This window comes from Pogona vitticeps, chromosome 6 (genome assembly GCF_051106095.1).
Source record: "Pogona vitticeps strain Pit_001003342236 chromosome 6, PviZW2.1, whole genome shotgun sequence".
In the NCBI taxonomy this organism is placed as follows: domain Eukaryota; kingdom Metazoa; phylum Chordata; class Lepidosauria; order Squamata; family Agamidae; genus Pogona; species Pogona vitticeps.
In genome coordinates this window covers 114690382-114715348 of record NC_135788.1, presented here as the reverse complement: position 1 = coordinate 114715348, position 24967 = coordinate 114690382, and the positions used below count along the sequence as shown (strand labels likewise).

Here is a 24967-nt window from a genome sequence, read left to right as displayed (position 1 = left end):
CATCAAGGCCCTTTTCCAACACTGCCTAACAACCTGCTATTTTCAGCGGGACTTTGGTTCTGAAAGCAACAATGTTTACTGTTTAGCGCTTAGAAAACAGTTCAGAAGCATAGGTTTGACATCTGCAGTCACCAGCAGAGCTTCACCAAAAAAGAAGAAAGTTTAATACTCAACAAAACCTGGCTCCCAGCACTGAAAATGCAGCCTGCAAAAGGTCAACGATCACTGCACACAACGTACCAGCTAACGACACTCATCAATCACAGTGACAGATAATCTCTCCCCCTTATCACAACAATACACCCACAACAACAACAAAAAACACTGATCACCATAATCACCCATCTCCTGAAAAGAACTAGAGCTGACAAAACAGATATAAATACAGTACTCAACTATCCAAGCAAACTACGCCAGAGCACAGACAGAATTCTGACTCCTGTGCTTTAAAGATGCTGGCCAAAAAGACTGGCAAAACATTAGCAAGAAAAACATTAGGAACACGGCCAAACAGCCGTGTTCACAATAAAATAAAGGCATAACAATTACCCTTTTCTACTGCAGGGTCAGTCAAGTTCCTAAAATTTCATGTCCTGGCAGAATCGGTGAGAAATTGCCTGCAGCAGTAGCAGGAACCTACAGGTCACATGTTGCTTCTCGCCACCCTGCTCAAAGAGAGGAGAACAAAGTCCATCAAGTCTAGAATTCGGTTTCCCACAGTGGATGATCAGAATATCTTCAAGAACTTTCAATCAGATCATGAGGACCTCACCTTATTTTTCCACCCCAGATTATCTCCCAAAATCCATCACCCCAGTTTTTATAATTTTCAAGAATTAGGACTTAGCAATTCTTGTCCTGTTCATACTAACAGCTTCCTTCTCATGAATAAAGACAGGTCAAACTCACAAGCTGTTCTTTGGAGGAATAAGGGGTTCAGTAGCAGGAACCATTACCCTTCCCTGCTTCCAGATGCAGAAAATCCAGTAATGGTTCCTGCTCTTTCTTCTGAGGGTGATGCCAAAGGCATCTAGAGTATTTCAGAGGCCTGTGATTACACTTTGGGGAGAAAAGGCTCACAGAGGCAAAAGCCAAGTCCCTAATTAGAAGGAGATAATTACTGGATCTGAGAGACAGAAGTCTAAACATTTGAATTCCTACTGTCTCCTGTTCTGCAAAGAAAATATGGCTAGGCGGATTACTGCCATGGGATAAACCCGTCCTCAGAACAGTCCCTGGAATCAGCGTTCCAAAATCGGTACGTAGATGGTACTTTATTAGGCCAAACAGAAAGGTACAATCAAGCATGCAAAAAGTAAGAACACGGGAACTGTACAAGCTTTCATGAGAATACAGTGATGCCTCGCTAGATGATTGTCTTGCGGGACGAAAAACCTGCAAGACGATTGTTTTTTGCGATCACTATGGTGCCTCACAAGACTTTTTTCTATGACCGTGCTTCGCAAGACTTTTTTTAGATTGATGCTTCGCAAGACGTGTTTTTTCTTTTAGGCCAATGCATAGAGAACCTCGCAAGACAATTTTTTCACAAGACGATGATTTTCGTGGAACAAATTAAAATCGTCTTGTGAGACACCACTGTACTCTGTTCATCAGGCAAGATGTAAAAAGTAAGCAAGGGAAGGGAAGGGAAAGGGAGAGATTAGATCTTAAGTTCTCATCTGGGTGTTGTTATAAGATGTAGAGCAAGAAGGACACTGCAGACAAAGTGGTGGGTCTCATCAGGTGAAACAATGATGTTAGAGTTCACCAATTCTAATCCATAAGAACCTGGGAGCACGAAGGGGAAATTTGCCATATTTTGAGGTCTCCTTACAACCCTGGTCTCCCATACATAGACTCATTTTTTAAAAAAAATTAAACACATATATTAGGCCACTAGAAGGCACAAGATGTTCCGGGGGGGCGGACTGAGAAAAAAATATAGGGTGGGATGGCAGGAATGAGTGCAACCTTCTAATGAGTTTGTCCTGCCTCACCTCATTATCTTGAGAAGGGGAAGAGGATATCCTGCTGGAGTAGGGCTATAAACTAGGCAGTGCAGCAGACAGCACCCTTCTGGAGAACCTAAGGGAGAAGTGCTGAGGCCAGCTTTGCCCAGTGAGACCTCGAACAATGAGAACAAACCAAGAGCTGTGAGGTCCACTCGCCTAAGGGAAAGGGGATGGCTCAGACTCGCAGGGGTCTCAAATATCCGGCCCGGGGATATTTATAAAGTTATTTATTTTGGGTTAATTGATTGATTGCACTTAGTCATTTTTTCTTCTTCCCCCTCTTCTTTTCTCCTTATTTTTCTTCCTTTCTTCTGATATGGTATGGAAGGCCTGCCCTCCCAGCGAGGGGCCCCAGAACATCTCTGTGATTACGGGTAGGAGGAGATATGGCGTTGGCTCCGTCCCGGCTCGTGTTAGAAGAACTAGGGACAGATGTTTAAAGGCTGTTCCTTGTTCTGAGACGGAGACCGGCCCCCAGTATAGAGGTAGCCAGACCAGCCAGCCTTCCACTCTACGCCTGGTGTTGTTGAACGCCAGGTCTGTATCCAATAAGGCCCAGGTAATTCAAGACCTTATCCTCGAGGAGGATGCAGACCTGGCCTGCATAACCGAAACTTGGATTGGCGGAGAGGGGGGTCCCCCTCTAGCTTTCATCTGTCCGCCCGGTTATGCTGTCCAACACCAGGGTAGACTGGAGGGTCGGGGGGGAGTAGCCATTGTCCACAAATCCAGCTTGGAGGTCACTAGGCGCTCCTCGGTGATAAAGCCAGGTCTTGAGGCCCTCCACGTGTCTATCGGGGCCAGGGATGGTATTGGGATCTTGCTGGGCTACCGTGCTCCCCGCGACCCAGCCACCTCCCTACCGGAGCTGGTGGACTTCGTCCCCGCGGCACTGTTGGGTTCCCCGAACCTACTGGTTCTGGGGGATTTCAACGTGCACGCGGGGGCGGAGACCTCTGGTCCAGCTCTTGAGTTCTTGGAGACCATGGCCTTCTTGAACATGTCCCAACATGTCAATGGCCCCACTCACGTGGGGGGCCATACACTTGACCTGGTTTTTTCTACCAATGGGAGTGAGAGTGGTCCGATGGTGACTGACCTCGAGTCGGTACCCTTGTCATGGTCAGATCACCACCTAATAAAGTGTATCATTAAAATGGCTCTCCCCCCCCCCGCAGGGAGCAGGGATCTATTGTTATGGTCCGCCCTCGAAGGCTATTGGATCCGGTCGGATTCCAGGATGCCATGAGAGGTATTACGGCTGACCTGGCTGGCGCTCCTGTCGAGGCTCTGGTGGATGGCTGGTTTGCTGCCGCGACTAGGGCTGTTGACATGATTGCACCTAAACGCCCTCTCCGCTGCAGAGACCGCCCGGCACCCTGGTTTAACCAGGATCTCCGGGCGAGGAAGCGGGTCAGGAGACGGCTAGAGCGCAAATGGAGAAAGATCCCGACGGATTTCAATAGGATAGCTGTCAGGGTCGCTACTAACCTTTATCTTGCTAAGGTAAAGGCTGCTAGTAGATCATACCTCGCTAACCGGATAAGCGAGGCGTCCAACCAGCAGGCGGAGTTATTCCGTATACTACACGACCTTTCCGGAATTGGTCCGGGCGATGGGCCTCCCACTAGTTTTTCGCCAGACCAATTTGCAGCATTTTTAAAATCAAAAGTGGAGGCCATCCGCCGGGACCTGTCTCCTTTTTTGAGCACAGTGAGTCGAGCTGAGATGTCCAGCGCTCCGTCTTGCCCGGTGATCCTAGACACCTTTCAGCCTGGTACACCTCACACTGTCTCCAGGGCGCTTGATCGCTGTCGTGCCACCACCTCCTCTTTGGACCCTTGCCCGGCCTGGCTAATCAAAGCAGCCAGGCCGCTAACAATGGAGTGGGCCACAGCTATAATTAATGGGTCTCTCCTTGAGGGCAGATTTCCATCTGCCCTGAAGGACACACTCATTAGGCCCATCAGGAAGAAACTTAGTTTGGCGGCGGACGAAATTGGCAACTATAGGCCCGTCGCCAATGTTTCTTTCCTTAGCAAGGTAGTCGAGAGGGTGGTGGCCGACCAGCTTCAAGCGCTCCTGGATGAAACAGATGCCCTAGATCCATTCCAGTCGGGCTTCAGGCCGCGCCACGGCACAGAAACGGCTTTGGTCGCCCTGTGTGATGACCTATTGAGGGAGGCCGATAGGGGCAAAGTGTCCCTGTTGGTCCTCCTCGACATCTCAGCGCCCTTTGATACCATTGACCACGGTATCCTCCTGGGGAGGCTCTCTGAGTTGGGAATTGGGGGCCTGGCACTGTCCTGGCTCCGTTCCTTCTTGGAGGACCGCCCCCAGAGAGTTCAGCTTGGGGAGAGAGTCTCGGCCCCGTGGAGCCTCAATTGTGGGGTTCCACAGGGGTCGATTATCTCCCCAATGCTATTTAACATCTATATGAGGCCGCTGGGTGGGGTCATCAGGGGGTGTGGTGCTTCGTGTCACCAGTACACGGACGACACGCAGCTCTGCATCTCCTTTTTGCCAACTGCAGGATAAGCCGTCCTGTGTCTTCAGCGCTGCCTGGGGACTGTACTGGAATGGATGCAGGAGAACGGGCTGAGGCTGAACCCGGACAAGACGGAAGTACTGAGGGTGGGCCCTCCCACAGTTGGGGATTTGGGAAACTCCCTCTCCTTTGGGGGGGTGACTCTCCCTGCAAAGGATGGTGTCCACAGCTTGGGGATCCATCTGGACCCGGTGCTCTCCATGGAGTCACAGGTGGCGTCGGTGGTCCGCACCGCCTTTTTTCACCTTAGGTGGATAGCCCAGCTGCGGCCCTACCTGGATGTTGGGGCGCTCACCATCTTAGTACACGCGCTCGTAATCTCAAGATTAGACCACTGTAATGCGCTCTACGTGGGGCTTCCTTTGAGGTTGCTGCGGAAATTACAGGTGGTGCAGAATGCGGCGGCCAGATTACTCAGTGGAGTGAAAAAATTCCAACATATTTCGCCCACTCTGGCCGCACTGCATTGGCTGCCCATCAGGTTCCGCATCGACTTTAAAGTGCTAACGCTTACGTACAAAGCCCTAAACGGTTTAGGGCCTCGATACTTGGCGGAAAGCCTACTCCCACCAAGTTCTACCCGGGTCACATGGGCGAGCCAGGAGGTGAGGCTGAGGAACCTAACGCCGAGGGAGGCCCGAAAAGAGAAAACAAGGAATAGGGCCTTCTCGGCGGTGGCTCCTCGCCTTTGGAATAACTTACCTCCTGGTATTCGCGGAGCTCCCTCGCTGGGCACCTTTAAGAACCTATTAAAGACTTGGATGTTTCGGCAGGCCTTCTCACCAGATAACTTTTGATTTTCTTCTCTCCTTTATTGTTTCCCTACTTTTAATTGTTGTTGTAATTATGTTGTTTTATGTTATTGTATTTTATCTCTGCTGTTGGCCGCCTAGAGTAGTCCACCGCGACTAGATAGGCGCTATATAAATTAAATAAATAAATAAAATAAAATTAATTAATTAATTAAATGATTTCGCAAGATGGGAAAAATACAAAATAAATCAAATAAAGAGAAAAATAATACAAATGGAAAGAGGACAGGAATTAACTGGAAGGGAAGGCCTGCCTATACATCCACATTTTTAGTTGGTTCTTAAAAGTACCCAGCGAGGGTGCAGCGCGAATCTCTGGAGGCAGGTTATTCCAGAGGTGAGGAGCCACTGCCGAGAAGACCCGGTTTCTAGTTCTTTCCTTCCGGGCCTCCCTCGGCGTCAGGCTCCTCAGCCTCACCTCCTGGCTCGCGCGGGTGACACGGGTAGAACTAGTTGGGAGTAAGCGTTCCGCCAAGTATCATTCACAGAACCACCTGCCATTGAACTGTACCCTCTGCCATCCAAAAGGGGAAAGGCATTCTGGGGTCAATAAGGCAGTAACACTCTTCTACACTGCCGTTACACCCTTTGTCAACCCTTTGATCTATTGTCTGAGGAACCAGAAAGTGAAGGCTGCACTAGCCAGGTTGCTGACACAAAGGGAGAGATAGTGGAGGAGAAATATCGTAACATAATTTAAATTTATTTATTTATTTTATTTATTTATTCAATTTATATGCCGCCCACACTACCCAGAGGTCTCTGGGCGGCTTACAATAATAAAATGATGGAGACATATACAAAGCAGCCAGCAAAATAATCAAAGGGATAAAACAAATACATGTACAGTGGTGCCTCTCATAACGAGCGCCCCGTTTAACGAAGAAATCGCATAGCGATGGCTTTTTTGCCATTGCTTTTGCGATCGCACTACGATCTTGCCCCATAGGCACCATTTTCCCCCAGCTGAGCAGCGGGAGCTTTGAAGCCCCGCCGCTCAGCTGGGGGAAAATGTCGGCAGTGGGCTGCGGCCTCGGAAGGACCCCGAAGCCACCGTCCCCTGCCGACAATTCCCTTCCAAGCTCTCAAAGGGTCCCCTCCGATATTGGTGAAAGCCCTTTGAGAGCTCGGAAGGCTCTCAGCGGCGGCGGGGGAAGGGTTTGGGGGTGTCGAAGGCTTTCAGGCCTTTGCCTGGAAGCCTTCCGGACGCACACCCCCACCCTGTCCCCACCGCCAGCAGCCTCGCCACACCACCTCCCACGGCCGTTCTCGGACTTCTGGAAGTCCGAGAACGGCAGGGGAAAGCGGCGCGGGGAGGCTTCAAGGATCAGGGACAGGGTGGGGGTGGATCGGGAAGCTTGAAGCCTACCCGCGGCGCTTACCCAGGCCGGGGAAAGCGACACGGGGAGGCTTCAAGCGGCAGCTGCAGGGTGGGGGGGTGTCCACACCCAGCCTCCCCCCACAGCTTGGATCCAAGCCGTGGGGGGAGGCTGGGAGGGTGGTGGGATTGGGATGCCTTTCAGGCATCCCGGGCTTGGATCCCACCTGCCGCATATTGGACAGACAGGAAAAGGGATTAGACCGCTTCATAGAGAAAGAGGCTACTATGGCTGTGAGGATGGTTGTACACTCAATATTGTATTTTAATGATGGGAGCCACCTTGGGTCCTTCTTAAAGAGTTTTAAGATTAGTTAAGAGTATGATGGAGACAATTATTGGCTTGGCAGCAGAGAGACTGACCACACGCATCTGCACACCAAAACTCAACTGGCTCTAATGAATTCTTTTGCCTCAGATTTTAAATCAGTAACTGGAATGACACTTAGGGAATGTGTCTCCCTGGAAGGATTCCATTTATCACTGAAAAAGGACTCTGAGGAGACATGATTTCACTCGTATCTCCCACCACCTTCATTATAACATGTCTTCATAGCACGAGTACTTCCTCTTTCAAACGTTGCCAAGTGGAAAGAACAAGATGGCTGACCAACGCCCAGAAAATCATAATGAAGAACTGGTATAATACTTCATTATTTTGAGAAATATCTCTAATTTGCTATCCCTTGAGGGCTTTTTTAAATACAGTGGGGTCTTGACTTGAGAACTTAATCCATATTGGAAGGCGGTTCTCAAGTCAAAAAGTTCGCAGGTCAAATCTGCATTTCCCATAGGAATGCATTGAAAACCATTTGATCCGTATCTGCTCTTTTCCGTCCATAGAAACTAATGGGAAGCTGCTATTCCGCCTTCGACCACTAGAGGGGGATATTTTCTTTTTTTCTTAGGTCAAGAAAGGTTCAGGGAAGGCAGGGAAAATACAGTCCAAGCAGTACCAGGCAGTCTGAAGACTGTCTCCCAATCCAATCTCTAAATGCTGGGAGGAGTGAGGAAGCAGACAGGCACCCTTTTCACTGGCCAACACTTAGCTGAAAGTTCAAATTTTGCACTTTCCCTGCCTCCCATGTGGGTTTTTTTTCCGTTCTTAACTCAAATCTAAGTATGCAAGTCAAGTCAATATTTTCCTATGAGAGTGGTTCTTAAGTCAAAATGTTCTTAACTCGAGCCGTTCTTAAGTCAAGACCCCACTGTAAAGAGAATGAGGAGGAAACATTTTGATTGAACTTTCAAAACAGGGAGAAGATGGGCTCCTAACATAATTTTAAACAACCAATGGCATGTTATCAAGGTTTTAGAGAACACAGTGGCGCCTCCTTATGTCTATGACACCTTTATTATGTTCTGGTTCCTCACAAAGACACATCTATCTTCCTCACACTGCCACCAGATGTTTTCTTTTAAACATCAATTAATTCAAGGACACACCATTTAACAAACACATTAAGTTTATTTATCAGGGTGGGGTTAATGATTGGTTGAAAATAACAGTGTCAATCACAGGAAGCAAATCACTTAGATAAACAAGTATGTATTTAACTCCTTCTATTGCTTCAATATATTTCCCAGTCTCAGATCTTAATCTACCTCAATCAAAGAAAGAATTTATATTTCCAAAATGCTTAAGGAAATGAAGAATTCCGCCAGAATTGACTCTAACCTTCAGATCACATTTATGGAAGGAACTCAGACAATTTACGTAATGGAAGAATTCAACTTAACAAAACCCATCATTTTGCTGAGGACCAAATAATCTACACAGTCACACAATGGATGGTTTATTTCTCAACAATGGCTTATTACAGTCTACAGGAGGATCTGGAGTTCTGAACTGAGATTTGGACTTGACTCAAGTTTTTTGGTCCTTTCAGAGAGAAAGACTGCATAGAAATATTTTAAATAAATAAACAAATAAATATCCTGCTCCCTAAATTCCTCAGGCTTAACTGAATCTTGTGGTCAGTGTCCATGCCTGGTTCTAAACAATCATTTCAGCGATGGAAGTTACTTAGAAATATATGGTGTAGTACCTATAGAGATGGAAGTCTACTATTTTTTCAACTCCAAAAACAAAAATCAGGAGATGTCTAGGGTACCGGAATTAATATAGGATTCTTGGGGGAAATGACACATATTTTGTGTTGGTTCACACAACAATGGGAGAAAATACTCTTATTCCTAATTTGCCCCATAGCCTTTTTCACTTCTTGATTCCTTAGAGTATATATGATGGGATTGAGGCCAGGGGTGATTACTGTGTAGAACACAGAAATCATCTTGTGTACACTGGAGCTGAAGGGTAAAATATATACAAAGAGGCAAGGTATAAAAAGCAGGCTGACCACTGTCAAGTGAGAACTGCAGGTAGACAAAGCCTTTCTTCCACTCTCCCTGAAGTGGCCACGAAGTGTGGCCAGGATCACACCATAGGAGACTAGCAAGATGGTGAAGCAAACCAGACAAAGCAGACCACTGTTGGCTGCCAGGAGAATCTCAGTGATGTATGTGTCTGTGCAGGCCAACTTGACCACCTGTTGAACATCACAGAAGAAGTTGTCCAATTCATTCGGACCACAGAAAGGGAACCGGAGGATCAGAATCAGTTGGGTTATTGAGTGGATGAAGCCTCCAATCCAACACAAAACAAGGAGCTTGGTACAACGCGGACGATTCATTGAGGTCATGTACATCAGAGGGTAGCAGATGGCCATGTAGCGATCATATGCCATGAGAACGAGGATTAACATCTCTGAACCTCCAAAGAAGTGGAGGAAGAAGAGCTGAGCCATACAGCCGCCAAATGAGATGGTATTGCTGTGTTTCACCAAGTCTCCTAACAACCTGGGAACTGCCACAGAACCAAAGGCAATATCAAGGATAGATAAGTGGGTGAGGAAAAAGTACATAGGGGACTGAAGGAGGCGAGGCTCTGAATACACAGTCACCACAATGAGGAGGTTGCCCAACAGGACGACAATGTAACAGGCTAGAACCACGGCAAAGAGGAGAAGCTGGATGAGTCGGGAGTGAGGAAGACCCACGAAGATGAACTCCGGGACACCAGAGGTATTCATGGAAGCAGCTGGACCTTAAGAAAAGAGAGAAAAGGAAGCATTCATGTTGGCACCTTTGAGTCATCAAGCCTACTTGGAGTAACAGCAATTTATTGAGATGCATAAAAATAGTGGCAGATTCTGAGGTTCCAAAAAATCAACACTACATTATTATGCTACACAAACTGAGGCAACACAAAAATGAATATGCTTAAACTCTTAGAATAAAACCATTCCTACTCACAAGCAACTGTCTGCATTCCCCAAAAACACAGATTAGGTTTTGAAACATCCAACTGAATGGAATTCTATCCCACCTGGAGTATACCTATTTGATCAAAGGGATTACACAAGTGTAAAATATACCAAAACACTGTTGATTCAAAGTGTCTGCCGTAGTTGAGATGATTAGATTTTAGGTTTTTACCATGTATATCAGGCAGACTCAGGTCAGGCTTTTCTGCTAAATCAGCAATTTGGTGATGCTTTCTTGGTTTGGTGTTGTTTTCTTGGTTTGATGGCTCTTGTGATTTCATGTAGAAGACATCAAGGCCCTTTTCCAACACTGCCTAACAACCAGCTATTTTCAGTGGGACTTTGGTTCTGAAAGCAACAATGTTTACTGTTTAGCGCTTAGAAAACAATTCAGAAGCATAAGTTTGAAATCCACAAACACCAACAGAGCTTCAACAAAAAGAAGAAAGTTGAAAACTCAACAAAACCTGGCTCCCAGCACTGAAAAATACAGCCTGCAAAAGGTCGACAAAATCTAGCCAGCCTCAAGATCCGGTGATCACTGCACACCTTACCAGCTAATGACACTCATCAATCACAGTGACAGATAATCTCTCCCCCTTATCACAACAATACATCCACACACAAAAAACACTGATCACCACAATCACCCATCTCCTCAAAGGGACAAAAGCTGATCCCACAGAGATAAATATTTAACTATCCAAGCAAACTGCACCAGAGCACAGACAGAATTCTGACTCTTGTACTCTGAAGACGCTGGCCACAGAGACTGCTGAAACGTTAGGAAGAAAAACCTTAAGAACACGGCCAAACAGCCCGGGAAACCCACAACAACCATCAAAGCTTGAAAACTTAGTGATATTTGAAGACTTTGATATACTGCATTTTCACATCGTTTTCCTTTCTTATTTCTCTAGCATAATGAAATAATGATTTTGGTTGCATTTTTAAAAAATCTGAATACCATAGCTGCTAGTCAGTGCATAAAACATACACACACACCTAAATAGCCGAGCGAGTTGGGTAACTGATTGCAGAACCAGAAGCTGGGGGTTCAATTCCTCACTGTACCTCTGAGGAGAAAAGCCAGCCTGTGTAGCTTTGGGCAAGCTGCCCGGACATTGCCATGAGGCAGAAATGATTTGATGATACACCATTATTATAAAGTACCTAAGAAACCTACAAATAAATGCATACAAGAGGTAGATGTTTTACTATTCATTGAGATGAATAATAGGAGAACAGTGCAACATTATGCTGAGACCAATCCAACCCCAGGAATGATACTCAAAATGATGCATAGGGATGTTTGGGCAAAACCTGAATTTGCTTAAGATATAAGATAACATTTTAGGACACCAGAACTGGAAGGGACGCTGTGGATCATTGAGTCTGTCAAGGAGGCACAGTAGGGAACTGAGCCCTCAATTTCTGACTCCACAGCCAGAGAGACCTAAACCATGAAGTTATCCTGCAGTTCAAAATACTCCTTTGAAAATATAGCCCTGTTTTGACTCAGAAGAACTAACTGTTAAAATAATTCCTCACCAATAAATTGCACAGGACAGGTTTCTTAAAAAGTTCTAACGGTGTGCTTCCCCCCAGGTCTGTGCATTTTACTCAAAAGTCAAGTATTGCTCAGAAAGAGCACATCAACCACTCATCCCAAAAGATGTTCTTTTTTCATGTTTGCTTAAAAGAAACAATGAAAAGCAACATGGTACACAAGGCCAGTTTATGCACAGCTAGAACAATAACTTAATTTCTTTGCAGATATATTTCCCCATTTCAGTTTTGTACTCAGAGGCAGACCTGATGACAATGGTAAAGATCCTGAATGCACAACACAGCAGGAGAATCTTGCAGAGACGCACATTCTCCTGTTCCAGCAAGAATCTAGGTTGTGCATCTTAGGAAGGAGAAGCAAGTCCCTAAGAATATGAATATACATCCCAAACTGATCAAGATAACCACAAAAGTATTTTTTTTAGAATCCAAACACCAACCCATAATAAAGCTTTTTTTAAAGAGCTGCAATGCTTTTTTTTTAAAAAAAAAAGATAAAAAGTACAAACAAAAATAGGAGAGGTAAAGAATACTAAAGTGCTGCTTTACCACTATTTAACAACAACAACAACAGCAACATACCTATCTTCAATCTGGCGAATTCCGAACCTCTTTCCACTTTGTTCACCAAGTGGAGGGGTGTCAACTTTCATGATAAAATAAAGTCATAACTATCCCCCTTTTTCTACTGCAGGGTCAGTCAAGTTCCTAACATTTCCTGTCCCGGCAGAATCGGTGAGAAATTGCCTGCAGCAGTAGCAGGAACTTACAGGTCACATGTTGCTTACCGTCACCCTGCTCGAAGAGAGGAGAACAAAGTCCATCAAATCTAGAATTTGGTTTCCCACAGCAGATGATCAGAATATCTTCAAGAACTTTCAATCAGATCATGAGGACCCCACCTTATTTTTCCACCCCAGATTCTCTCCCAAAATCCATCACCCCAGTTTTTATAATTTTCAAGAATTAGGACTTAGCAATTCTTGTCCTGTTCGTACTAACAGCTTCCTTCTCATGAATAAAGACAGGTCAAACTCACAAGCTCTACTTTTGAGGAATAAGGGGTTCAGTAGCAGACCATTACCCTTCCCTGCTTCCAGATGCAGAAAATCCAGTAATGGTTCCTGCTCTTTCTTCTGAGGGTGATGCCAAAGGCATCTAGAGTATTTCAGAGGCCTGTGATTACACTTTGGGGAGAAAAGGCTCACAGAGGAAAAAGCTGAGTCCCTAATTAGAAGGAAATAATTACTGGATCTCAGAGACAGAAGTCTGAACATTTGAATTCCTACTGTCTCCTGTTCTGCAAAGAAAATATGGATAGGTGGACCAAATCTTAAGAAAATATGTAGGAAGATTACTGCCATAGGATAAACCCATCCTCAGAACAGTCCCTGGAATCAGCATTCCAAAATCGGTACATAGATGGTACTTTATTAGGCCAAACAGAAAGGTACAGTCAAGCATGCAAAAAGTAAGAACATGGGAACTGTACAAGCTTTCATGAGAATACAGTGATGCCTCGCTAGACAATTGTCTCGCCGGACGAAAAACCCACAAGACGATTGGTTTTTACGATCACTATGGTGCCTCGCAAGATGTTTTTTTCTATGTCCGTGCTTCACAAGACGGTGGTGTTTGTTTTAAACCAATGCATAGAGAACCTCACAAAACAATTTTTTCACAAGATGACGATTTTCGTGGAAGAAATTAAAATCGTCTTGCGAGGCACCACTGTACTCTGCTCATCAGGCAAGAAGTAAAAAGTAAGCAAGGGAAGGGAAAGACAAGGGAGAGATTAGATCTTAAGTTCTCATCTGGGTGTTGTCATAATGTAGAGCAAGAAGGACACTGCAGACAAACAATGATGTGAGAGTTCACCGATTCTAGTCCGTAAGAACCTGGGAGCATGAAGGGGAAATTTGCCATATTTTGAGGTCTCCTTACAACCCTGGGCTTCCATACATAGACTCATTTTTTAAAAAAAAAATTAAACACATATATTAGGCTTCTAGAGGGCACAAGATGGTCCAGGGAAAAAAATCTTAGAAAAAAATTTGGTGGGATGGCAGGAATGAGTGCAACCTTCTAATGAGTTTGTCCTGCCTCACCTCATCATCTTGAGAAGGGGAAGAGGATATCCTGCTGGAGTAGGCCTATAAACTAGGCAGTGCAAGAGACAGCACTCTTCTGGAGAACCTAAGGGAGAAGCGCTGAGGCCAGCTTTGCCCAGTGAGACCTCGAACAATGAGAACAAACCAAGAGCTGTGAGGTCCACTCACCTAAGGGAAAGGGGATGGCTCAGACTCACAGGGGTCTCAAATATGCGGCCCGGGGGCCATTTGCGGCCCCCTAGATGATAGTTTGTGGCCCTTGCCTTGCCTGCCCCCCCAAAGTGCGCACACATCCTCTGCTGTCAAGAATTAAAAAAAACCTTGCCTCGCTCGCTGGCTCTCTCCCAAGACAGCACCTCTTGCACGCTCCATCCAGAACTGCAGCCTGCCAGCCACCCTGCCTGTCTGTCGGCTAAGGAAACACCTGGGTGGCTTCCTCGGGCTCTTGCTCCGCTTGGCGGAAAATCTGATGTGGCCCAGCCTCACCCAGACTCTGCCTCTAGCGGCCCCCAGGTAAATTGAGTTTAAAACCCCTGGCTCAGAGGTTTCCTGCGAAAGCAGCCTCAGTGTCTTAAGGTCTCTTGACAACCGTTTGGAAACAGGCGGATGCCCTAGTGAGGCACGCTGAGAGCTACGTATAAAGTCTGTGAGCCCCTTCAGTTCGTTTGTGAGGGGTAAGTCATTAAATCCTCCTGTTTGTGCCCATCCTTGGTTTTCCTGGATTCCTTTGAATGCTTTACCCCTTGGACTGTCTTGATAACCTGCTTCTGCCTTCCCTTGCTATTTAAGGTGATGAATTACTTGCACAAGATTTTCCAGCTCGATGCACAGGCAATGAATCGGATAGACATTGAGGTCATAGTCCAGCACTTGGTTCCCTGAAACATAACAGGAGATGTTTGGTTCCTGAACCTGTGGAGATCACGTACCTTTGCCACCGACCTACTCAGAGCTGGGAAGTAGCTTCCCACTCTCCATTTTGGTGTTAAGTCCCCGCAGTGAACTCAAGCTGTATCCATCTTGTCTGGATTCATAGCCTCTTTGGTTAGTGGGAAACAGAGAGGAATCACATTTAGCAATAAATTACATGCCCCCATCACACTAATTCTTGGATTCTGTTTACAGATATCCTCTCTATTCCAGGCTACACAGTGCTCTAGTACCCATACAACAATCATCCTCCCACAATTGCACAAGCACTCAATCCTAATAGCGTAATTGTGTCATACCTGTGTGGACAGACTTTCAGGTCTGTAGAATTTTTTCTGGTTAAATTCGTTTTCTACCAAAATTCTGAGACCAGAAAACGGAATTAGTACACAATCTCTTGTATCCAATAAACCAGAGGTCCCCAACCACCGGTCTGAGGCCCGGTGCCGGTCCGTGGCCTGAGCTGGACCGGGCCACTGAGACAGACTTCCCGTCCTACTCCCCCCACACACTCACCCCCACACAGCCTGTTTGTGCCTGCATGGGCACTCCAGCACGCCCATGCGAGCACCGCGTCACCGTTTGCGCATGTACACAAGCACAAGCATGCCCAGACAAGCACCATGCCCATTTGTACATGCACACGAGCATGCCCCCCTGTGCGAGCACGCCACTGCCATTTGTACATGCGCGCGAGTGCACTTGCACATTTCCATGGGCACTCGTGTGAGAGAGTGCTTGTTTGTGCATGTGCATGTGCATGAGCGCGGGGGTGCCCTGCCTTCCCCAGCCGGTCTGCGGACTGAAAAAGTTTGGAGACTGCTGCAATAAACCATACACACCAGGATTCCTGAGTAAAGCCCTGATATGAAACTCTAAAAAGGGACACCAGAGTTGCACAAATATCTAGTCAAATGCAGCCAGTTGATACCCATTTTATAGATGAGAACTGATATGAAAAAAGAAGCAGCTCGCTCGAAGCCAGTCATGACAGCTCTGCTTGCTTGTTTTCACCTAGAATTTCACTCGCTATTGTTTAAATATTGGGAGTGATAAATCCACCAAAAACGTAATATCACCGAGATTCCTTCCCTGTCTAACTCTCATCAAAAGAGATGTTTGTGGTCTATAAGCATGGTTGTGCACTTTCAGTAAGAAGAAGTGTGGAATGGCCATGTTGGCAAGAAATGATGAGTTACAACCTAACACATTTGGAGGATATCAGGTTGGGAAAGGCTGTTCTAGAACCAAAACTCAATAACCTCTTAACCTACCCACAGGAACGATTTGGAACAAAGGACCACAAAGATTTTGTAAATGGCTAGCTCTCCAGTGAGTAGCAATTGATCTCCAAAGAACTTGTTCTCATGGAAAACAGATCCACCCTCTATAGGCCAGATCCCAAGAGCCATTCGCATGGTGGGTGAACGCTTCAGTGCAGCCTCTTAAAACACAACCCACATTCTGTACAGAGGTCACAATCAATCTGCCAGCATACAAATTAGAGTGTAGATAGAAATACAAATCTCAGATGATGGCAGCATTCTGTTGGCACCTTAACCCTGCCTTGTTGGACTGGTATGCTACTAAGGTACAGAAATACAGAGTTATTCCAAAAGTAAATGGGTTCGGGAGAGACTTTTAGAGGATCTGATGCCTCCTGGTTGCTCAGGTGTTGTAAACAGCTATGACCGCTATCATACTGCAGTATCACACTTGGTCTTTCTTTAGCAAGCATTCCTAATCAGATGCATTAAGTACAGCTCATTAAAGCCAAGAATATGGAGAGGTTTTGACACTTCAGAGCACGCATTATTGCTTCATGAATTTCAACATGCATTCGTGGATTTAGTTAAGAAAAGAAACAGGTGAAGTCATCTTACATGTCTTACTAATAAAGGCAAGCATGTTGCTGTTGTCACTACTGATTTTGACTTTTTATAAATTATTACCAAATTATCAAAGGCAGTTTTTATTTAAAAAAGAAAGCCAGGTAGGAGCAGCAGCTGCAAGCTCTATGTGACTTTTAATGTGCGATATGTCAACGGCTGTTACACTGAAAACAAACATCAGGCAAAACATCTTTGATTACTGTTGGAAGAATAGCATTTTCCATTGCCCACATGGAGTTGCTCAACGAAACCACAGTGCACGAATTTGTTCTGCTTGGCTTCAGCGTTGGGGAACGGGGACGGCTCCTTCTTTTCATTTTCTTCACAGCAGTCTACACCCTGACTTTGGCGGAGAACTTGATCGTCATCATGCTAGTCACTGAAAATACCTGCTTGGCCCAACTCCCCATGTACATCCTGCTAAGCAACTTCTCCTGGCTGGAGATATGCTACGTAAGTGCCACTGTACCACGAATGCTCTTTGACCTGTTCTTCCATTATGGAGTCATTTCCTTTCATGCCGGCTTCCTCCAGTTTTACGTCTTCTTTTCCCTCGGCACTACTGAATGCTTCTTCCTCTCCGCCATGGCTTTGGATCGGTACATGGCCATCTGCCATCCATTGCGCTACCCTCAAATGATGTCCAGAGATTTCTGCTATGCCCTGGTGTTGACTTGTTGGGTTCTTGGGATCCTTTGGTACATTACACCTGTGTTCTTAATCTCACGCTTGAGCTTCTGTGGCCCCAACACAATTGATCATTTTGTATGTGATCCTGGTCCCCTTTTAGACCTGGCATGTCCCCCACTAGGTTACATCCCACGCTTCTGCCACATCTCTGTTGCTTCTGTGGTTCTGGCCACCTTCCTGTTCATTGTGATCTCTTATGCAAGAGTGGGCTTTACTCTTGTGAAACGTTCTGGTCAAGGCAAACACATCAAAGGCTTCTCCACAGTGTCTTCTCAGCTAGCAGTGGTGACACTGTTCTATGGGTCTGTCATGTCTATGTATGTCGGGCCCAATGGAGAAAGCCGTGCGGAGGTCACCAAAGTGGTGACCCTCTTCTATTCTGCTGGCACGCCACTGCTTAACCCACTAATCTACTGTCTCAGAAATGATCAGGTGAAGGAAGCGGTTGCCAAATTATTGAGAAGGAAGAGAGTGATCTAGGAAGACTGAAAGATTTGTTCCCTTTCCTGGATGAGATAGATAGATGAGATGATTGATGCTGACTTTACTGCCATACACTTAAACTGGGATGTTTCTAAAAACATTATCCAACGTACAACACCAGTAGAATTAGTTCATTTTCATCTCATCCACTTGGATACTATATTCCTTGGGCTGATCTATCATTATGATAACAGTGGGTGAACATGAGGCAGTATCTCTCAACCACCTATTTTCCCATCATCATTTCTTTTTTAACCTTTTTTTCTTTCCTCGTGGTCTCCCATGGATTCCCCTCCTCTGTCCTCAATTACCTCAGTCTTTCACCTGAAAAAGAATGACCTTCCTTCCTTCCTTCCTTCCTTCCTTCCTTCCTTCCTTCCTTCCTTCCTTCCTTCCTTCCTTCCTTCCTTCCTTCCTTCCTTCCTTCCTTCCTTCCTTCCTTCCTTCCTTCCTTTCTATGATGTTTAAAAAGTTAAAGTTTTTTATTGAAATTTTTAAATCATCTGCACAATATGTATGGCTTTAAAGAGCATTTAATAAACCCTTTGTAAACTCAATTTGACTTTGTTCTGACTTTTTTTTTTTTTGCCCATAGGATTTAGAACCACAATTAGATTTCAGTGCATTCCTATGGATATACCTGTTTCACAAGATGAATTTTTCACAAGACAACATTAACCGCGGAAGGAATTAAATTCGTCTTGCGAGGCACCGCTGTATTTTGTTCCCACAGTGCTCTTTTCTACTTACAATCTCCAGAAATGGCTATGCAGAGACATATTCTTCTGTCCCTTGAGGTAGGGCACAACTATCATGACTCACAGCCAAGTTAGCCACTTTCTCTATAAAGATGTTGAATCTCTTTTCATAGACGTCCACCAAGACAGTGCCTACTTCATCTTGTGGTTCTAATTCCAATGCATTACAACACTACTTAAACTCCAACTGATAAGACATCAAGGTAGCAAATAATTCCGTCATTTTGTAAAGCAATGGGTAAAGAATTGCACCCCTTCCTGAATCCTTGTATTAAAAGAAAGGGAGGACATCAGCAAATGTTGTTCCAAGTTATTCCTCTCCTAGTTGCTTTCCATGAAACTAACAGACTTCAGGCTAGGCAAAGCCCGGTGTTACATTCAGCCTAGAAAAATGAATATGGAAAACCAGAGGCGAGGCAAGCGATATTAAGAGTCATGGTTATTTATTGGCAGGTGAAACATTGAGGAAACTGAGGAAATAGGAAGGGGATGAATGGGAGAATATGGGGAGAAGGATCAAGAAAGAGAAAGATGATGGGAAAAAAAGCTTAGAGAGAGATCATCAGTAGCACCATCACCATCATTCTATGTATGTATATATGTACGTATGTATGTATGTATGTATGCATGCATGCATGCATGCATGCATTTAGTTGGTTGGTTGGTTGGTTGGTTGGTTGGTTGGTTGGTTGGTTGGTTGGTTGGTTGGTTGGTTGGTTGGTTGGTTGGTTGGTTGGTTGGTTGGTTGGTTGGTTGGTTGGTTGGTTGGTTAGTTAGTTAGTTAGTTAGTTAGTTAGTTAGTTAGTTAGTTAGTTAGTTAGTTAGTTAGTTAGTTAGTTAGTTAGTTAGTTAGTTAGTTAGTTAGTTGAGTTGTATACTGCCCTGCTAGCTGCCAGGGCCACTCTGGGTCATTTACAACTAAAAAACAGATAGACAGTAATAGAAGACAGTAAACACAATAACAAACATACACTAACAAAAAACCCAATAATAACTAAAGCCAATAGAATAGTTTAAAGGCAAGATGGTGGAACAGGTGGTAGAAAACTCTGAAACCACCACTCCATTCAGATGTTGAATACTCCAGGAAAGCCTGCCTGAAAAGCCACGTTTTCAATGATTGTTTAAAGCTTCCCAGTGAAAGAGCCAGGTGGATTTCAGGTGAGGGATTGTTCCAAAGATGAGAGGTCAGTATTCTTAACTGCCTGGCCTGGAAAGATCATGTAGAATGGGAAGATCTCATTGGAGGGAAATGTTCTGCCAGGTATTATAACGACCACCACCACCACCACCTTTGAACTGCAGAACTGGAAGGGACCCTCTGGATCACCGAGTCCAGCTCCTGTCAAGGAGTTACAGTGGGGAATTGAACTCCCAACCTCTGGCTCCACAGTCAGAGCCACCGAGCTATGCTGCAATTTCATACTGACTGGCATTTATCCACTGTTACCATAATGACAGATAAGTCACCACCATCATGATAATCTGCCATCAAGTCAAATCGGACTTCTTGCTACCTTTTTTCAAGGATTCCCAGGTTTCGTTGTTGTTGTTTAGTCGTTTAGTCATGTCCGGCTCTTCGTGACCCCATGGATCAGAGCACACCAGGCCCTCCTATCTTCCATGGCCTCCCAGAGTTTGGTCAAATTCACGTTGGTTGCTTCGATGACACTGTCCGCCCATCTCATCCTCTGTCATCCCCTTCTCCTCTTGCCTTCACATTTTCCCAATATCAAGGTCTTTTCCAAGGAGTCTCCTCTTCTCACGAGACGGCCAAAGTACTGGCCCAGGTTTACCAAGTTCCCAGGATTACATTCCCTTATTCAGGTAAGATGGTGAAGCAGGCTGGCTTTTCTCATAAGAGGCCTACTGGGGAAATAGGAGTTCCAGCCTCTGGCTCCACAGGCAGATATCTAAACCACTGAACTATCCAGTCAGCACATGTGCCCCTTAGAGCAGGGGTCCCCAACCTCTGGGCTGTGGACCGTGCCGGGCAACTGGAACAGATGACCGGCAAGTTCTGCCTCCTGTCAGCTCATTCCTATTAGGTTCTAAGCCACTGCTGATCTAACAGGAGGTGCAGCTTCAATTGAAGCGTATCTCCTGCTCCTCTTTGCTGTTTCCATTATGAGCTTGATTCAAAGCTATCCTCAACCTACTGCATAACAAGTACCCACCCGTCCCAGACCTTGGGAGAATGGTCTTCAACTAAACTGGTCCCTGGTGTCAAAAAGTTTGGAGACCACTGCTTTAGAGAGCACAAAGAGATCTCAGACAACAGAAAGTGCTATTCTGCTTTAATTTCTTTTCTTTTGATCGTTTCTTATTTCCTTGAAGGGTGCAGGGCCACAACTGTTTTATACACATACACATTTCAGAATATTTTATCTTATTTTTCGTATTCCACTGAAGATATTATAATGGAGTAGCTGGGCTTGATGTGTTGTTTTTTTCCTTCAGTTTTAGACATTCCTTTCTGAAATAACATGGTGGGGGCTTTCTCCGTGTTTGGAACGATTAATCAAAATGTTTCCTACTCATTCTCTATATCTATAAAAAAGCCAGAAATGGCACAGCAAATTAGAGACATTCCATACAATAATAATATTAGATCTCCATCATGATTCTCCAGGCCTGGGTCGGTCATATTCTTCAGGCTAGGCAACAATTGTAAGAGAAAAGACTCTGGAAATCTGAAGACATGTGCCATAGTAAAGGGAGTGGGAGATGTGAGTGAAATTGTGTCTCCTCAGAGTCCTTGTTTCGGTGGCAAATGGAATCATTCCTGAGAGACATATTCCCAAGAATCATTCCAGTCACTGATTTAAAATCTGAGGCAAAAGAACTCATTAGAGCCCGTGGATGTTTGGTGTCCAGATTCGTGTGGTGAATCTCCCTGCTGCCAAGCCAACAATATCCTCCCTTCTAACCTGAGATAATCTTAGAAATGCAGAGCCAGAAGGGATCTGACAGACCATTGAATCCAGCCCCTGTCAAGGAGGCAGAGGGGAAGAATCGAACTCCCAACCTCTGGCTCCACCATGGAGCTATCCAGCAGTTCATACCTTCCACCAGAAGAGTCTTCAACTGAGGTATGGGAAATATCAAAAATTGGCATTGTTTGTTGGAGGCACAGTCCTGCTTTCTGTAACCTGGTGGGAAATGGGAAAGCATCCATTGTTAGCCTTGCCTAGGGCCCTTTTAAAAGCCGCCTCAGGTCCTTTCAAGAGAAAGGTCGGGTAGAAATATGTCTAAGAACTTGGCTAAAAGCTTGGTTATATTCCAGATGTTTGAATGAAGAATTTTATTAATGGGAAATGACAAGATGACCTGGTCTCCTGATAGTTAGATCATCTCCCTCCTCTCATGAAGTGTATCTCACAGAGAAAAATCCTCCTCATTCTGGTGATATTTCTCTGTGCTTTCCTTCTCTCTTTTGGAGAAATCTTGTGGGCTTTCTTAGAAGGTCTGTGATAGATAGATATATACAAATAGAATTATTAGAATTCCTGCATAAATTGCCATATTTCCTGAAAATATTTCCTCAGAAAGAATATTGAGCTAGGTGGAGTTTGGCAGCAGCTTGTGAAAAAGAACATAGAAACGAACAAACACAAACCCCAACAAAAATTAGGAAATGAAGCACAGGGTCTCATTTTTTTTTCAGGGAGCAGAGCAATTGCAGTGATGCCAAGGACATCTTTTCATGGTGTGACCTAGAAGATGGTGGAGAATGGTTTTTTTTTAAAAAAAACATGTCCTTGCCATTCCTATCATCTTCATTCCTTTGTGAAAATGTAGTGTATGCCTTTGAATGTTGCACGATAGTGACTTGGTTTTGTCATTCCAGATGGAGTTGACCAACAGTTCCATTGTTCATGAATTCATTTTTCTGGGGTTTGGAGTTGAGCCACACGGACGATTCCTGCTTCTCATCTTTTTTACGACTCTCTATGTGCTCACCTTGGCCGAGAACATCACCATCATCACACTGGTGTTCCTGGATGCTCACTTGTCCCAGCTTCCCATGTACATCCTACTGAAGAACTTCTCCTGGCTGGAGATGTGCTATGTGACCACCACTGTACCTCGGATGCTCCTTGATCTGGCTTTTTCTCATGGGACCATCTCCTTCCATGCCTGCTTTGTTCAATTCTACATCTTCGTCTCTCTTGGCAGCACTGAATGCTTTTTCCTATCAACCATGGCTTTGGACCGATATTTAGCTATTTGTCACCCACTGCGTTACCCCCAAATAATGTCCCCCAATTCCTGCCATGTTATGGTCATTGCTTGTTGGGTTATTGGCTTCCTCTGGTACCCCATACCTGTGATTTTGATCTCCAAGTTGTCCTTCTGTGGGCCTAATGTCATTGATCATTTTTTCTGTGATCCTGGCCCAATTCTCTCCCTGGCTTGTCCTCCACTTGGAAATGTGCCCTTTATCTGTCAGGTTTTCATGAATGTTTTAGTTTTAGGCCATATCTCCTTCATCGTCCTCTCCTATGGCATCGTGATCCTTCATCTGATAAAAAGATCCAGCCAAGGCAGTCATAGGAAGGCCTTTTCTACCATATCATTCCATATAACAGTGGTGGTATTTTTCTATGGCTCAATTGCAGCAATGTACTTAATTCCAAAAGGGGAAAGACATTCTGGGGTCAATAAGGCAGTTACACTCTTCTACACTGCTGTTACACCCTTTGTCAACCCTCTGATCTATTGCCTGAGGAATCAGCAAGTGAAGGAGTCCCTAACCAGGTTGTTGAAGAATAAGGAGAGTTGGTGGAAAAGAAAGGTAGTGACATAAACCAGAAGGAAAGCACACAACCAAATAATGAAAGGGAAAGTAAATATCTGTGGAAATGGACCAGGAAGGATATTTTTCCAAGTTTTGAACTTTTTTACTTTGATGTGGAACTTCAAGGATCTACAATGTGACAGAGCCTTCCAAAAATTGGTTAAATCAACACACTTTCTTCTCTGTCACCTGCTGTCACTTTGCTTGTGTGGAGAGTGACAATTGTGAAGAAGGGAAGGGGGAGGGAGGGAGGGGAGGGGGGAGGAGGTAGGTAGGTAGGTAGGTAGGTAGGATAGGAAGGAAGGAAGGAAGGAAGGAAGGAAGGAAGGAAGGAAGGAAGGAAGGAAGGAAGGAAGGACCTGTTCTATATATGGAGGATCTTCATGTGAGCAACAGGATTGAGGTTTTCCTCAGAGCCATCATTTTCCAGGTGAGCAGACCTACCATGGAGGCAAAAGACAGGACCAGCATTTTCCTTCCCTTGCATATTGGAATAAACGTTTTTTTGAATGACCAAATACAGATTACGAGAAGGTTGAACTTCCATGTTGAGCAGCAGAATATTAGGCGAAAATAGATAATTCATTTTTAAAATAATAAACTTTTAAATAAATAAATAAATAAATGTTTTTTAAATAATGGGCTCTAATTTAAAGGTTTTTGAAGTTTTCTGGGTTGAATATTATGCCATGAAATAAAATAAAAATAAAAATAGATGATGCATGATCCAATTGTTATTTGTTTTCATACGTGCAAAAGTCTTCTTGGTACGAATGTGTATGTGTCTCGTAAAGGGTCAACTCTTGATTGCTTATAATTCTTGTTTGGCTTTTTGTAAAAAAGAAAGAAAGAAAGAAACCTGCTTTGCAACACTTCAACTCTGAAGCAGTGAAAGGCAGGTTTTTCCAATGTTGCAGGAGCAGTGAAGTTGTGTCTGGTTTTTTTATGGGAATTCTCCAAGGTGCTGAAACCCATCTACTAAATGAGACATATTCAGTGCAAGATTCATGACTCTCACGACATCTGAGGTTTCAATAGTAAGGCTAAGCAAAGACAAATGGAGGTGAAGAAATGCCATCTTCACCTTTCCGGACCAATGTAGTCTCTGTTTCCTGATCCACAGGCGCACAACACATAGTCTACAGCTGCAAATGGATTTCATTCATGTGCTACTACTTATCAGATGGGAAACATGGATGAAACACTCCTTGATCCCGTGATTAGCCTAAAGACAGCCAGGGGAAGGGGTTGAGCACAGTAAATGGGAGGAAAAACCCTTTCCCCTTATTCCTCTGACACCAGGTCTTCCCGTATAGACACAACAGCATGACTCTAAATGTAATATGGGGCAGGTTTTCAGGAATTTCGAAAAGGAGATTAGGTGGTTCTGTTTTCATATGTTTTTGGAAGTTGCTAGATGCTGTGGTGGGCGGTGATTTACCAGCTCTCTGAAGACCTGGGTTCAAATCATACTAGGCCACACAGTCAAGGGGAGGGGGGTGTAGCACTGATTAAACTATTTCTTACCTTGAAAAGGCTCTTAGGGTTGCTAGAAGTTGTCCCCAACTTCATGACACATAATAACACACAAACATTTGTATGTATGTATGTATGTATGTATGTATGTATGTATGTATGTATGTATGTATGTATG

The 24967-nt window shown here is 44.7% G+C and overlaps 3 protein-coding genes across 3 annotated transcripts; 2 read left to right on the top strand and 1 right to left on the bottom strand.

The window, feature by feature from the left end:
• Positions 1–7459: 7459 nt before the first annotated feature.
• LOC140708094 (olfactory receptor 4Q3-like) lies at positions 7460–14029 on the bottom strand. The gene has a single exon (XM_078378429.1). The coding sequence runs from the start codon at positions 9843–9845 to the stop codon at positions 8859–8861; it is 987 nt and encodes a 328-aa protein (XP_078234555.1). The 5' UTR covers positions 9846–14029; the 3' UTR covers positions 7460–8858.
• Positions 14030–15701: 1672 nt separating this feature from the next.
• On the top strand, positions 15702–18033 carry LOC110070948 (olfactory receptor 11G2-like). Its single transcript, XM_078378428.1, has one exon. The coding sequence runs from the start codon at positions 16813–16815 to the stop codon at positions 17749–17751; it is 939 nt and encodes a 312-aa protein (XP_078234554.1). The 5' UTR covers positions 15702–16812; the 3' UTR covers positions 17752–18033.
• Positions 18034–19606: 1573 nt separating this feature from the next.
• On the top strand, positions 19607–23322 carry LOC110070951 (olfactory receptor 11H6-like). Its single transcript, XM_073003699.2, has one exon. It carries the CDS (start codon positions 22327–22329, stop codon positions 23320–23322), a length of 996 nt encoding a protein of 331 aa, XP_072859800.2. The 5' UTR covers positions 19607–22326.
• Positions 23323–24967: the final 1645 nt, after the last annotated feature.

Coding starts and splice junctions, on each gene's coding strand:
- LOC140708094 (XM_078378429.1), bottom strand. CDS start 9,845: ATGAATACCTCTGGTGTCCCGGAGTTCATCTTCGTGGGTCTTCCTCAC.
- LOC110070951 (XM_073003699.2), top strand. CDS start 22,327: ATGTTGCACGATAGTGACTTGGTTTTGTCATTCCAGATGGAGTTGACC.
- LOC110070948 (XM_078378428.1), top strand. CDS start 16,813: ATGGAGTTGCTCAACGAAACCACAGTGCACGAATTTGTTCTGCTTGGC.